Source organism: Daucus carota, chromosome 4 (genome assembly GCF_001625215.2).
Source record: "Daucus carota subsp. sativus chromosome 4, DH1 v3.0, whole genome shotgun sequence".
Taxonomy (NCBI): Eukaryota; Viridiplantae; Streptophyta; class Magnoliopsida; order Apiales; family Apiaceae; genus Daucus; species Daucus carota.
In genome coordinates, this window is record NC_030384.2 from 30,054,772 (window position 1) to 30,070,740 (window position 15,969).

The 15,969-nt window shown below is 34.1% G+C and overlaps 2 protein-coding genes across 2 annotated transcripts; one reads left to right on the forward strand and one right to left on the reverse strand.

Annotated features, from left to right (window-relative positions):
• Window positions 1–270: 270 nt before the first annotated feature.
• On the reverse strand, window positions 271–7,320 carry LOC108219144 (uncharacterized). Its single transcript, XM_017392433.2, has 11 exons — window positions 6,860–7,320; window positions 4,776–4,923; window positions 3,817–4,295; window positions 3,407–3,628; window positions 2,954–3,277; window positions 2,497–2,841; window positions 2,024–2,104; window positions 1,821–1,928; window positions 1,324–1,701; window positions 1,034–1,165; window positions 271–890 (listed from the first exon to the last, which is right to left on the reverse strand). Exons 1-11 carry the CDS (start codon window positions 7,187–7,189, stop codon window positions 762–764), a joined length of 2,676 nt encoding a protein of 891 aa, XP_017247922.1. The 5' UTR covers window positions 7,190–7,320; the 3' UTR covers window positions 271–761.
• A 3,277-nt stretch (window positions 7,321–10,597) lies between these two features.
• LOC108217182 (NAC transcription factor NAM-B2-like) lies at window positions 10,598–11,528 on the forward strand. Its single transcript, XM_017390026.1, has 2 exons — window positions 10,598–11,090; window positions 11,170–11,528. The coding sequence occupies exons 1-2, from the start codon at window positions 10,598–10,600 to the stop codon at window positions 11,526–11,528; spliced, it is 852 nt and encodes a 283-aa protein (XP_017245515.1).
• The last annotated feature ends 4,441 nt before the right edge of the window (window positions 11,529–15,969 follow it).

The following is a 15,969-nucleotide window of genomic DNA, read 5'->3' on the forward strand; positions in this document are numbered from 1 at the left end:
AACTGCTTTTAGATTTCCCAAACAGTTTTTCACCTAGTTTTGAACAAAAAGCTGTCGTTATAACAAGCAACCCCAAACGATAGCTTAATACACCCCATAAATTTGATCTACAACACAATTTTTTATGAATTTGAATCTTACTTAAAAGGGCCTAACATCAGAAAAGAAATATAAAATCCTGCACCAACCTTGTCGAAATCAGATTGAACTATTATTTTGGAATTCCGGCCTTTTAATGAAAAGTTGCTAACTAACAATGAATAAACGAAATTGACCATATAATGTAAGCAATCTAGGAATAAACTCAGAATATTTAGTCTGGAAGTAATGCCTGCATACAAGGGAAGGGAAGGGAAGGGGAGCTCATTGGATGATATAGAAAACAATGTTTACTGCATACATTTAAAGAAACAAAACAATATTCATATGAATAACAATTAACCTCAGCTCCTTGACTGACACCGTCCCGCCTTGAGTGGACTATTCCTTTTGTAAAACAACAGGGAAGAGAAGGGACCAAAATTGAAGAGCCGCAAAGAGCTCCATAAATTTGCAAGGAAAATAAATTACTTTAACCAGTAAAGTAGAGATATATTTTAACCTGACCAATTGAAGGGATGATATATATAATTTGCCAATCAAGGGATCATACAACCTTTCAGAGCTTTGCCTCTGGCAATTAAAGTCTATTCACAACTTTGCCTCGTCTATTCTTTGATTTCGAAACTAGCACTTGTCATCAAGCTTCCCGCTGCTTTGGCTTAACTCTTATTCCTTTGGTTCTTCGCATTCCTCTTCTTCCCACTTTGTTTAAGATTAACTGCTCTCTCATGGGATTTCATATCTTCAAACCCAATTGGTTTTATAATCACACCAGATCTCTTGCGCACCTGTACAATGTGTAGGCAAATTCAGAATATGGCTACGAGTTTCCACCATTTTTTACATGATATTTGAATTACTTTAAGAAAAAGGACCAATATATTTCTAAACATAAGAGAAAAAAAGGAGGCAAGACTAGTGAGAAACGCACTTCAGGGCAGTTAAGAGCTTCAAGAGCACTTGCAGGGTTAAATTCAGGCCCAATAGGCATCCTGATGCTCTGCTCAAAAACTTCCTTGGATGTGTAAGGATACGGCAACGTCTTTGTGTGCAATTTTTCAGCCTGTCAACCATTAACAAAGCTATAAGATATTAATTCGTTGAATTATGCGCATGACGATACCAGTCTATCTTAAGGCTACATCAGGCTTGCCGGTTCAATTTCTATTAACAAGAATTGTATATGATTTGCTATAATCCTTACAATCAAAGATTACTAACCTTTCTATCCACCTTCTCAGATATAATCACGTTCTTAAGATGGGCATCCTTCCTTTTCTTTAATGCTTCTTCTCTTTTCTTCTTAGCATTATCATGCTCAGCCAGCATCCATGAAGGCAAACCTCTCTTTTTTTGGACATGGGTCCATTGACCCCAGCCAGGAAGTAACACGGGCTTTTCTGGTTCTGGATTTTCCTCATTTAATATCGCCTCTTTGTCTTTCTCGAACTCTTCCTCCACATCGTCACCCGCAAAAGCACGTCGTATGAGTTCAGCTTGCGATGGAAGTTCATAGTTCGAATCGTCAACAGCAGATAGAATTCCGTCCACCATCCTAATGTTTCCCTCGGTATCACTATCATCATCATTTTCTGCTTCCTAGAGTCCAAAAAGAAACAACACACAAGGTAAAATTAATTAAAAAAGAAAAGTGAGTGCCAGAAACTAAATCAAACTAAAAGTGCATGAAACATTTATAGAAGACCATATACTTCTACCTCTTGTTCATCCAGAGCAGGCTCCATAACTTCCAAAGAATTATTGCCATTTGCATCCACTTCAGTTTTACCTTTCATCTGCTCAGAATTTCGGGGCTGATTTTGTTTCTGTTCATCAACAATTTAAAATAATATTAAGAATGAAAGGACATTTTGTAATTCAACGGATGTAAGTAAAACAGTTAGAGAGCGTCATATCTAACTTTTTGCCATGAATTGCTGGCAAATATGGCAACATCATATGTCGTCTTGGTCCCTGGGGCCTCGACAATTTCATTTAAACTCTGCAGGCAACAATCAAAATTAATGAACCTATGCAAACCTCTCTTAAAATAAAAACTAAAAACCAAAATAAAAAACTTATAAATCACATCAAAATATATCAAATATGGTATGGAAATTGATTGTTGGGAGATGAAGAAAAATACACTAAAGCCGGATTTCAAAAAAAAAATGAACCGATTAACGGGAAAATCAAATTGAAAATGGAGGGATTCTGTGAAATGATGTGTGGGAGGGTACAGGTTTATTGTGTGTGGTGAATTCTCAGGGGGGGCATTAGATTAGATTGATCTAATGGCTTAGATTAGTTTGTAATTTGTATTTGATCACTAGCCTATATATATATATATATATATATATATATATATATAAAAGACCAAAAATATTCCCTCACCTTAAATAAGTCATCATGACCAATCTGAGACTTGTCTCTAAGTACACTGGGATCGACAGTAACGTGTTTCCGCAAATAACTCTTTCTGGCATGTCCGACATCAACATCTTTCTTGGTCTCATAGTCATCTTCACTATCAGAATTACCATAATAATTATTTGACCTAATTTTTTCACCCGAATCTTGAATCTGCTGTTCTGGAGCACCAAATACCCTCCTGCCACTTGAAGTACCCTTTTCTAAATCATCTGTGCCCTCTGACTGCTTTAATGATGCTTCATATTCTTGAAGGGCGAGTTTGGCTTCTTCTTCAGCTGCTGCTTTCCTCTTCTCTAATCCACGGGCCTACCAAATGCAGTAATATATTACGAAAAAAAATTAAAAAATAACTCTGGATACGCTGACTAAAAAATAACTCTGGATACGCTGACTATGTTATACAGCCTAGCAAAATTACCATGAAAGGCAAGGAATGCAGTCCTGAATTAGGAACTTCGTCATCTTCCAAAATTGTAAGTGTCTTCTGTTTCGCTCTCTCTAACAGTTTTAGCTTTCCCTCTTCATCTGAAGCACCTGAAACGTCGTCATCATCATCACTGTCACTGCTGTCATCACTGTTACTATCATCTTTCATAGAGTTCATTTTTCTAGTTAAAAGAGCATTTTGATGTAGCTGTTCAGCCATAGCAGCTCGAGTTCCATCATCCTGCACACCCAAACCACGTTCTAGAATGCGCTTGGCCCATTTATTGTGGTGCTTGTGCTTCAGAGTTGAGCGTTCCTGTTAATAACCAACATTATATTTGATGAAACCGGTTTTTTAGCAAGACAAAACAATTTTTTCCTATAAATTATAAATAGAACTCCTACTTGATATAAAGCTTTATACAATTACACCTAAAATTATTACCTTAATTCTTTCATACTCTTGCTTCATAGCCAATTTTTTAGCAGCTTCAGGATCTGTCTCAATTTCGTGTGCAGCTGCTTTCAATCTGTCCTTTTTCATCAAGCGATGAAATGTTTTAGATTTTATCTTTTTTATGCGCTTTGCCTTCATTTCATGTCGAAAAAGAAGATTCCGCATTTTTGCAAGACGGTCCTGATGGTCCTTCACATCTTCCATTGTTACCTAATATAATCATTAACCACCAAAAGAAAAGTTTCAGAATACTGTGGTAATATTTCACCATTCCTGTTATCATGCCTTTGTACTGAAATGCATGGTGTACTATGATACTAGTAAGAAACCTTTAGAATTTTCTGACTAGATCCTTCTTAAAAAATTCTAACAATGCATACACTGTTTACAATGCTTACTTTGTTTAATTCAAGGAGCCTGGCACCATCTTTTTTGTGAGCTTCTGCAACTTCACTATTATTAACTAATGCAGCCATTTGTTTCTCAAATTCTGTTCTAGGTTCAAACTCCGAAGCTATTGCACCCACAGTGGAAAAATTGAGATCTGTTTTATCATCAAAAAAGATCGTAGGTGCTTCCCTGTTCCTCTTTACCAATGGTTCCCACTTAGTAATATCCTTCTTTGATTGTTCATAGGCGAACTTCCTCTCCAATTTCTCTCTGTCAGGTTTCCGAAGAGGTGCATGAACAGACATCTGCTTTGTTTCAATTCGATCCACACTTTTTTTAAGTTTGCCAAAACCAGATTTCTCCCGAAGTGGATCTAAAAGATCTTGAATGCTGATGCGACCATTACCATCCAGTACATCACCACTAGGATTATATTCATTCTCTGGGTAAGCCTCGGATATGACAATGTTATTTTTTAACTTCTTACCTGAGTCAGTGAAATGATGTAATAATCTGATTAGTATTTAGTATATACAATTAACTAACCTTGAAAAATACTATTAGTTTCACATGAACTTACATTCCCACCACGACTTGTTTGACATAATAATGTCAACAAGAATCATGCAAATGGGCATGTCACTCACACAGACAGTTCTACAAGATTCACTTAATTTCATTCCATATCAACTAGCAAGCCAGCAAGTCATAACTTAAAAAATTGTGCAGAAATATACGTTGAACATGATAACTCAGTAATAAGTTTCTTACACTTAGTTTTTCGAATATTATCTTCATCAAATAGTCAAATACACATTATCACAAATATACAGTAACAGCAATCAAACAAGATTACAAGACAACCAAAAAACATTCATAAAAGGGTTTAAAAAAGCATTTAGCTCATATAACTTTCAAAATGTATCCTCAAATTTTTTTTTAATAGGTAATTTAGACTCAAGTTTACCTCCAAAAGCATCACTGGGTATTCCAGTAATTTCTTGCAGCATCCTTCCATGCCTTCCATCATCATCTTCTTCAACATCATCTCCAAGATTTTGTGCCTCATCATCAAAATCATCGGAGTCAAATTCATCAGAGTCAACATTCTCATCCTACACAACAGAAACACGGCACCAAAAGTTAACAAACGAACAGAAAATTTGACAGACTGCCAAATGGGACTCTGAAATAGTACTAAAAATATTTGAAAGTCTAACTGATGTTTTGCGTAAAGGACAACTGACAAGTTTATAGTGACAATGGTACAAAAATCCTGGTAGATTTGTCTCATGTCATTCTAATGTGTAGTTTCTATCACAAAATCACAATACAGTGCGCCACATTCAGGTCTTGCATTCAGGTTGGAAAAAGGATACAACTTATATACCCAATGGCAGAGCTGGAAAAATTGTTGAGAGAGCCAGTTACACTTTAATTGTTAAATATGTCCAAGGTGTGCCAAATTACACTGCATAGTTGTTTCAGGAAAAAAAACAATACTTGCCAACTTGGCGACAGGTTAAAAAAAATATAAAACTATTTAACAAATTATTTTACAACAAAACTGAGGGTACTCCGACAGACATCCTCACAAAATGACTGTATTACTACACAGTGGCGGAACTAGAAATTCATGTACGGGGGGCGTTCTGGTCGGAGCTTCCGGAGAACGGTATTTTGTTTGCTCGGCGAGGTGGGCAGTATCTACTCTCTTTCTTAACTCTGTTTCTTAACTTAATTTTTTACTGCCTGTATTTCTTTTCTTTTGTTTTAAGTGAATTTGCAGAGTGGGCCTGGGCCTGTTTAAATGGACTAATAGCCTATGGGCTTGGCAAACTTATGTGTACACAGGCTTTGGTTTTATATTTTAAGCAGGGGCAGCCAAGATCAATCAACAAAATTAAGCCTATAAAAAGAAATTACATATCAGTTAAGCAGAGTCAATGGACTCCCCAGACACACTGTTCCTTCCGCCACTGCTACTACATCAATGCTATAATTGTGACATAAGATGATGTAATATTTACTGATTAAGAAGTTGCTAAGTTGTCAGAAGGTGCTAATCCCATTCCACCAGCATTATTAGCTTGTAGCCTTTAACATTACTTCAATATTGCTCAAAAAACAGGCTTACTTTTCTATATACAACAAATTTTTTTATAAATCTAAGTTACTAGGTTGTTATACAAATGCAGATTAGTACATAGACTACTTCCATATCATTATAAACAACAAAAGCTGTTTCCTTCTCCACGGATAAGATGTAGACTATTCACATAAAAAAAAATAGAACATAACCCCATTACACTAGTGAAACTATTACTTATTGACTTCAAGTGGACATCCTTCTTAACTGGGAGACTCCGAGCAACATACTTAACATTGGTTAACAGCATTTCAGTTACCAACCATAGTCAAATAATAAGAAAGAGGTGCCTAGTGCACAAAGCTCCCACAATAGCTCAAACGACTATACCTTAATTCCACTACACCACCCGAAAAACATACAAGACTCGACACCAACCATATACACAAAACAACACAATAAAATTATATCAATTACATTTTCAGTTCTCGCTAAATACAACCTCAAACAAATCAACAAAAACAAAACAATTAGCAAAGAGCAAAACAGAAACAAACTAAATCAGAGTAAAGATGTCGTGCCCAGTACTCAAGGCTCCCCAATGCTCAAAAAGTGATCCAAATATCACCAGTAAACACACACAAGACAGAAATTGAACTTATACCAATCAAATTTTCGCTACCCACAAATCTCAACCAAATAAAAATCATCATCCAAACAACTTTAAACAAACACAAAAGAGTTAAACCTGTATCAAACACAACTTCACCAACAACCCAACAATCAAGAATCAATAAAGAAACAAACTTTATATTCCACAACAATCAGAAACACAAGACATCAACCAAAAAAAATAAAATTAAACTTGCATTCATCACAATTTCACTACCAACCCAACAATCAAGAACCCAAAAAGACTCAAACTTTACAATCCAAAACAACAATTAAACCAAAACCCATACCTTAAAATCCTCAGGAAGCTCAAACTCAAAATTCTCAACAGGATCATACCGCCTGTTCTTCTTTGATTCCTCCTCAGGAACCTCTTCTTCGTACTCATAAACATCCTTCCCAGCAAACTCCTCATCAGAATCAATCTCATCATCTGACCCACTTCTTGGATTCAACAGTTCTATCTCTCTTTTCATTGCATTGGGCAGGTGGGGCCCACTTCTCTTACGTTTTTCACCGCCCCTTCTCACCCCTTTCTTGTTTGAGCTTGTTGGGGTTTTGTTTTTCTTTGCCATCTTGGCGTTGTTTGTGTCTCTGCTTTTTCTCTTCGTATCAACCATCACTGTATGTGTCTATATGTATGAATGTGTATGTATATTCGCCGGAAATTTGATGAGTTGCGGCGGGAGATGAAGAAATTAGGGGTTGTCAAAGAAAGTGTAACCTAGGACTTGCAACTTAGTTTAAAATTTTAGTTTTTTGTAATTACGGGCTTGCTGCGAAGCTTATAATATTTACTGTATTTTTTTATTTTATATTTTATATATTTAATTCTATTATGAAAGTAAAAGTATACTCCCTCCGTCCCTCTCATTTCTTTACAGTTACTATTTTGGGATGTCCCTCTCATTTCTTTACGTTACCATAAATAGTAAGTTTTTTCATCATTACACCCACTATCTTCTCCCACTATCTCATATTTAACAATAAAAACTACTATTACACTCACTACTTTTCTCCACTATCTCAAATCTATTATTAAATATTGATGGGTCCCACCACTTTATTCACTTTTCACCTAACTTTACTCATTTTTCATACATTGTCTTGGTCTCCGTGTCCCCCTCCAATGTAAACAATTGAGGGGGACGGAGGGAGTATTAGAATATTATATAATTTCAGTTAAAATGGTATCTCAACATTTAAAATGTATTTTAAGATTAATATATTTCTATTGATGTTTATTAAACATGCTCACAACTGAATAAGTGAAACTCGTCAAAAATATAAAGAGAAAATGTTTATATTTATCGATGAAAATATGTAAATATATTTTAATTATGATAAAAAGATCTATTGAAATATATTATAGATTAAGGTATCTCGTGTGTTTTTTAATTAAAATTGTATGTAAACATGTTTAATTTAATATATTTTTATTGTATGTGTTATTTCATATGTTGAATAAGTTCTTAATTTCTTTTTAGAAAAAATTCTTAATAGTTACATTTATTAAAAATTGATATAAGGAGATATATATTTTGTGATGAGGATATTTTGATAATTTTAATGAGAACAAAAATTTCAGCAACACATGTTACAAATCAAGGAGACTCAAAAGCGACGAACCAATCAACAAAACTAATATTTTGATTTTAGTAGTATATTATTATTTTATATTTTATTTTATTAATATGCAATTGTGATCGATCAGCTTTCGGAACACAATAGTGTGTAATGAATTTAGTATCATATATGAATTTTCATCTATGTATAAAAATTCATGATTGTATACAAACGTATATATAATTATATAAAAATATAAATATTTAATATATATATTTCATAAAATAATACCTAAAAAGGCATTTTACAAATATATTCTAATAATATAATTATATAATTTATAATATAAATAATCGTAAAATGATAAAAAATTATGATATAACATAATTAATTTTTTCAATTTTAATTTGGATGAGATTTTTGTGTTTGTTGGTTAAAAACTACACATAAGAAAATATTTAGAACGAAAGATTTAACGAACGGAAATGTAACATTACCAAAGGAACAAACCGGCACCAGCGATTTTTTTATCCCAAAATAATAAATTGAGTTCATATAGGCATTTTGGACGATGCTATTGAAATCGCTCTTCTGACTATATTCCAAATTGACTTTAGGTGGTTCTCTAAAAAAGATAGCGAAAAATATTATATCTAAAGTACTAATTAGAGGAATGTATAAATTAATGCTTCCATAAATTCGATCATAGTTTACAATTATAGTTTTCATACATGTTATTTATTTTTATTTGTGATCATCCTCCTGGAAAGAACAAGAGTCAAAAAACAGCTATTCAAATAAAGATTTCTCTAGGTTTGATTCAGAGGGAGAATAAGAGGCAAAAATTGGAATAAAAATATCATTCGATTCGTCGATCCTAAAAAAAAAAAAAAAAGGCAAGTTCTATCCTTAAGCGACAAATGAGAAATTTATGGAAAGTTACCATCTCCACTGTGGAATAGTGCACCTACAAGCCTTCATTGACATTGTTTTTCGACCGAAAGGACTCTTTCGAACAAAATTAAAGTAAATGAGCTTTTTTCTGTTTTTCTATTGAATCTTTCGATCCCTTACTTGAATTAATTGGAAATTGCTAATAAAAATTCTATCTATAATATTATAGATAAGATAAAGAAAGAGAAAGAAATACTTTTTCATTATAGATAATAGATACTTTTAAGGTATTAAATTATGAGTAAGGCGCACTTTTATGCGTGACATCACTTACAATACTACTCCCTCCATTCTTAAATAATAGTCGCTTTGATTTTGTGCACGTAATTTGAGGTGTATAAAAAATATACTTCTACGTATTATTTTTCAAAATTTTTTTTTCTAAATAAAAGTTTGACATCTATATTTTTATTCACAAAAAAAAAATTAAAAATAACGTATAGAAATACATTTTTATTGCACCTCAAAACACGTGCAAAAAGTCAAAGCGACTATTATTTAGGAACGGAGAGAGTAGTTTCTAAAAGCACTCAAATGAAATATTAAATTTTGAAAATTATCACACGATGTGTCATTTCCTCTATCTTAATTAACTATTTTTTTTGAATATTTGCATCATTTTCCTCTTCTAACAGCTCTTTGGGTTATTTAACAAACAAACAGTCCCAAAATATTGTGTAAATTGTAATTTTTGCATTATTTAAGAGAGTTACTCATTTTTTTAACATACATATAAACAATGAAATAAATTAAGATTTATGTAACATTTTGGTGTTGTTTACTTTGTTAAATAGCCCAGAGCACCATTTGAAGAAGAAAACGATACAAATACCTAAAAAAAAAAATAACGAAATTATCTTTGTGAAAACGATACAAATACCTAAAAAATAAAATAACGAAATTATCTTTGTGACAACTGTTCAGAGTCATGTATTTCAATTGAATGCTTTTAAACCCTATATATTTAAGTGGTGTCATGTCTAAAGTACAAGCAAATAAAATGTATTTTATTCTTAAATTAATTATAAAAATACAAGTACAAGTTACATCGTAGAAATGAGTTTTATATTACTTGAATCATTTTTAAGATCAATAATATCACTAAAAATATAAATGGATTAGCAGATTTATTTAAAAATAAAATACTGATCAGAATATAATTATTGATTTTTCACAATCATTTATTAAAAGAACAAATAAAATTGAAGTTAATTTTGACAAAAACAAATAAATAAATTGAAGTTAATTATGAGGCACTTCAAATTAACTCATGAGAAGGTATATACTCATACATGAAACTACTACACGTGTCGAATTTTCATTGCAAGAGTTGGAGGAATGTGTTGAGATACCTCGTTTTCATAGAGCCTATATATATTAAGCTTGTATAACTTCAGTCACAAGTATCTAGCAGGCAAGGGATATATTATCACAAACCCTACTTGCTGCTTCATCATACGATCTCGAAATCTACAAGCTAGAAAAATTATTTCTCGAAAGAAAGAATAATGGAAAGAGAAGGCTGTCAATGCGAATGTTTAAAGATCCCAGGGGTTTGTTTCGACCCCTCTGATGAAGAACTTGTTACACATTACCTGACAGAAAAGATTGAGGGAAGGCCACTCCAATGCAATCATCTGATGACAGAGTTGCAGATTTACGACGATGATCTGATGCCATGGGAGGTTCTCAGAGATGATAATCCTTACTGGATGACGTCTTCTTGTGATTCGTTGAATAAAACTAAGAAGACTATCTATGTGTTTACTGAGTTGAGAAAAAAGAAGAGCCGAGTGGTAAGGAGAAGTGGCCGCGGTTCATGGACAGGTCAGAATAATCCTATTGTCAAGGACAAGGAAGGTAATGAGGTCGGATATAATAAACTCTTGACGTTTTATGAAGATAGTGATGACAAGAAGGGCAAGAAAGGCAAGAAGAAGATTAATAATGATAATGATCATGGTCATTGGATAATGCATGAGTATTCACTTTTTGGAATTGGCAAGTATATATGTGCTATGTAAGATTGTCAAGGAAGTCAGGATCGGTGCAAAAGCTTTGGTACTGTGTACTAATGAAGGAACAACAACGCAAGAGTTACCGGATATGATTTGTGGAAAGAATGGACAGAGAGATGGAGCATGCAGAGGTTCGGATGGGGCAGCTAATGACTCTTGTAGTGGTGTTCATGAAATTCAAGACTTCATGACAGTAGATGCTCCTCGTATTGAAGCAGTAAAGGCTAAAAATCAAGCAGATGATAACATGGAAGGCAACAAAGGAATTCTTGATGACTTCTGGAATTTGCAACTGGATCATGATGTTTTACCAACAGACACAGCTTGGGACGGGTTAGATGATGTGATTTTGGACTTTTCTTCTCCAGATTTGTTGGACTTATGGCCGGTTGAAGAAACCCAAGAGCAGTCTTGTCCCTAGAAGAGGATGAGGTAGGGGGAGAGACCGGGAGGAATGTCTAAGTGGGAAGAAGTTAAAGTAATCATTATACTAGTGGTCTTATATTCTCTGTGTGTTAATGTCAAAAAACATTTGTTCAATGTTCTATAGTTGATGAATAACATGTTTAATTTTGATACATGGTTATGTCTAGAACAAGTCCTGAAGTAGTAGAACGTTTAGCTGCAGGTCCTTTATCATAGTTTTGCTCTTAGAATCTCAAATTCGCAATCTTCAATGCTCAGCCAAGGGTGTAACAATCATGACCAAAGAATTGGCATGATCTTATTCACCCTAACTAATGGTAATTGATGCAGACATTAGATTGTTGGTGAGGTAACTGAATTTGGGAGCAAAGTGGGAAGATTTGGGGTATTCAGAGTCTATGGTTGCGGATTAGCATTTTGTGGTTCGATGGCCAGATTTACCCCTGGATTCTGGTGCACTATATCAATTCCGAATAGGCATCCCTCCTTATAAGTTAAGATTTAAAGAAATGATCACTCAGAACTTGCTGCGATGCCCCTATGTAGGAGAGTATATTCTATCTGAATTTATCATATAACCTGTAATTTTAATATTGTAAAAATTTATCAAATTTTGTGATATGTTTTTTATCTATAGACTAATCATTTTGGTCGATCATGAATCATCAAGGTTATTGATAACTTACGATAGTATCCAGAACGGAGGAGGCATTGTTACACTTTTTGACTGACTTGTAACTATCCAGAAGACCGTATTGTCAGAAGACTGAGTATGCAAACATAAGAAGGCTGCTTTTATGACTTGAAACACATCCTCTGCCACTGGTTTATAAGACATGAGAGGCAAGTTCTGCATGAAACTACTATGATAAAGATTTAAAAGTTCTAAAATATAAAGACTTTTGAGGCTCTAGTAAGGACTGTGTTAGGTTCACAACATCAGTGAGCTTTTAAAATCTGATTTTAATTAAAAAAAATAAACTAATTACTCAAAAGTGCCATTTACAGAGTCTAAATACATCCTTGAGTCTTTGTCGTAAAATCTATGCAATATTGGAGGCTTAAATTTCAGTTCAGTCAGGAAACATGAAATCGACTATAATAGAAGAACGATGTGTAAAAGTTTCTAGTAACATTAAGTATGTAGCTAGAGTTGAATATCCGAAAGTTCCAGCAAAGGATGATCACTTAGATGAATCTGGTTTTAAAAATTTGGGTGTGCCAAAATTTGTAAAATTATTAAGTTGTGGAGGAATGTGTCCAGAAAGCCAATTGTCATGGAGATGATGAGTGGTTAGGTTTTGCTAAGTTCCCTGTAGAAGTGAAAATCGAAGCAGTTAGATTACTCGATGACAAATGAAGACTAACAAGAGAGGCCAGCGTTCAAATGTCTAAGGGAGCAGAGACCGGCAGCTTAGAGCATCTCCAAGAGTGATCGTACTTCATGAATCTTGGCCTCGTTGAAGTTGAAGAACACGTATACCGGCTCGGATGACGAAGCTTGTGTTGGGCCGCGCAATACCCGTTAACTCCGGGTTAGTATGATATTGTCCGCTCTGGGCTTTGGCCGTGGCCTCATACTAATGGAGTTCTTTAGCCGGTTATATTCAAGACAAATTTTTTTTATCTTTTCGATGTGGGACTTGGGTTGACACCCACTGAACAGTTTGCGGATGTTGCTTCCAAGATGAAGATAGTCTTGGATATAGAGGCTCGGCTCACTAAAGCTCTCATAAAGGTACGTGTTCATGAATTAACAAAAAACCTACAAGTTCTCTAGCCTGGGCACTATGTAGTTGTGACTTGTGAGTTGCATTTTATCAGTTTCTTGTAGATCAGTATATGTCAGCAGACAGTGAATTCCCTCGTACGACACTCAACTATGGTCCAAAAAATTGCCAGTTCGAAGCATAAATAGGAGTACTAGTAATCATCCCGACCCCATCTCTACCTTCTGAGCCGTATCTTTAATTACTTCGACTATTTTCACCTATATTTACGTAGGAGCATGTCTGACTAATATTTAAAATTTTGTTAGGTACGATTATATGTGTTCCTGTTTTCTTGCCGGAGAAACTTGCGTATTCAATTATTTGTGTTTAACCAACAAAATCACCAGGGCAAAACTTTGGTGTTTCACAAATAAACAGTTCCGTTTCCTCCCGCGTCAATGATATATTTGGTATTAAAATTAAATTTTCATACAACAAACATATATTTAATATTTATAATGAACTTCTGTTGGCTCAGCATCTGTCATTTTTCTTTTCATTCTGATATGCATATAAGAAAATCTATTTAATCAATCCAGAAAGAAATAAACTCACTGAAACAGGAAGTATGATATAAATCTTACAATTTTTGTTTCTTTAGGGAAAATGTGCCAATCGGAAGCATTTCTGCATAATGCTTTATTATTTGTCAAATTTGATCCAGGGACCTCGTGAAACGCCTCTGTACTAGGAAGAGGACCCTCGAACTTATTCCATGATGTATCAACTGATGTTAAACTTACCATTCCTTAGAAAGACCCTTCAATGGAACCAGAGATAATTGCGACTAAGATGATCAAGTGTTTGTAAAGTATGCAACCTTCTTGAATTATATTTCCACTCAAATTTAAGAAAACCAGGCTTGTGCAATTCAATAATTCATTAGGAATAAGCCGCTTAGGTTATTTTCAGCTAAGTTAAAATACTCTATTTCTGGTGGAATATATCCTGAAAGCTTCATGTTCTGCAGATTTACTTCAAACAATGTGCTAGAAGGGTTGAATGTCCTGAGGATATGACCAGTTAAATCATTTGATTAAAGATCAACCTCTGCTCAGTTTATTATTCGACATCCATAGGCATGCCAAATTTGTAGACAACTCACCATACGACGTATTATAACGGAGGTCTTTTTAAGGTACTGCAATTTTTGAAGCACTTTGGCACAAGACCCGTGAGTTGATTATAGTTGGCTGGAAAAATACGAAAGATGTCCACCAAGGCAAACAAATGGCAGTAATTGTCGTGTGACTCAAAACCAGACGTCGTTAGTTTGAGGTCAAAACCACAAGTAGGAACTGACTCAAAGCCAGACGTTAGTTTGAGGTTAAAGCCACAAGTTAGTTTGATGTACTTTTTTCGGTGAATAATTTTTTTTTATAAAAATTACTCCTAAGTCATAAGTTACTCATAAATCATTTTTATTTTTATTTTTATATTTTTAATAACTCATAAGTTCTTAATAAGTTCAAATTACCTAAACAGAAGTATCGGCTAATCTTGTTTGCATTGGAATAAGACTTTATATAATCTAGTGATCAAATTACAAATCAATTTTTTAAATACAAATTAAAAACTAGTTCCACTACTATTCCTGTTTCGACATTCTTCATAATTCGTTCAATGTCTAAGGTGGGTTTCCGTTATTGATTTGTATTGAAATAGAACCTTTTCCACCTATTAGTTGATCACTTGATCTTGTGTCCACCATCGATGCCCCATTTCACATTTAGATTAAGGTTGTACTCAATTTTGATGTATATTACTGCCGACTGCGTTTGTTGAGGACCTACGTGATAGTACACTTATTAATTTAGTTGGTTGAATTGGATCCATATTTTGGAGAAATAATGAAAGAATTACTGGACACACGTCTGAAATTATTGCGACGGATCTAGATATAGAAATGGGCATACATCTGTAGAATATATAGTTATCTTTATGATATCAGTGCATCTCAAATCATGAAGACTCCTTGGCTAAAATTCTAATACTAAAAATAAAAATTATAGCTAATGGCTTCAAAAATTCACGCTCCAACCATCCCCACATGTTATCGATAATTATAGCCAACCTCCTATGGATGACTATATTTGTTGATCCGCTACAGGTCTGTAATAAAATTTGTAGAAAGATTACACATCACTTATTACCATATTAAAGTGATATATTCTATTTATAACAATATAAAATATTAATAACATACTATCTTTAAAGTATAGTCCATCAGTACAGCACCATCGAAACAAAATGTTTTACAGGTTCAGTTAGGGGTATAAATGAGTCGAGTCGAGCCGAGCCGAACTCTAAAGTGTTTGTGTATCGTTTGTTATAAAATTAGCGAACTCGAACTCGAGCTCGAGCTTTGATCGAGCCAAAAAATATTGTTTGAGGATCGACTCATTAAGGAATAACTCTGTTCACCAACGGCTCGCGAACCGCTCACGAACATGTCTCACGAGCTTTTGCTCACGAACCGCTCATTGACTTAAGCTCACGAACATGTCTCACGAATTTTTGCTCAACAACCGCTCATTAATTTTGTTCGCGAGCTTGTTTAATAAACTTTGCTAACGAGCTAGCTTATGCTCATGAATTTATGTACGAGCTTGTTCGTTATTTAATTTAATTAAAAAAATAAATTAAAATTCTAACAATATTTTA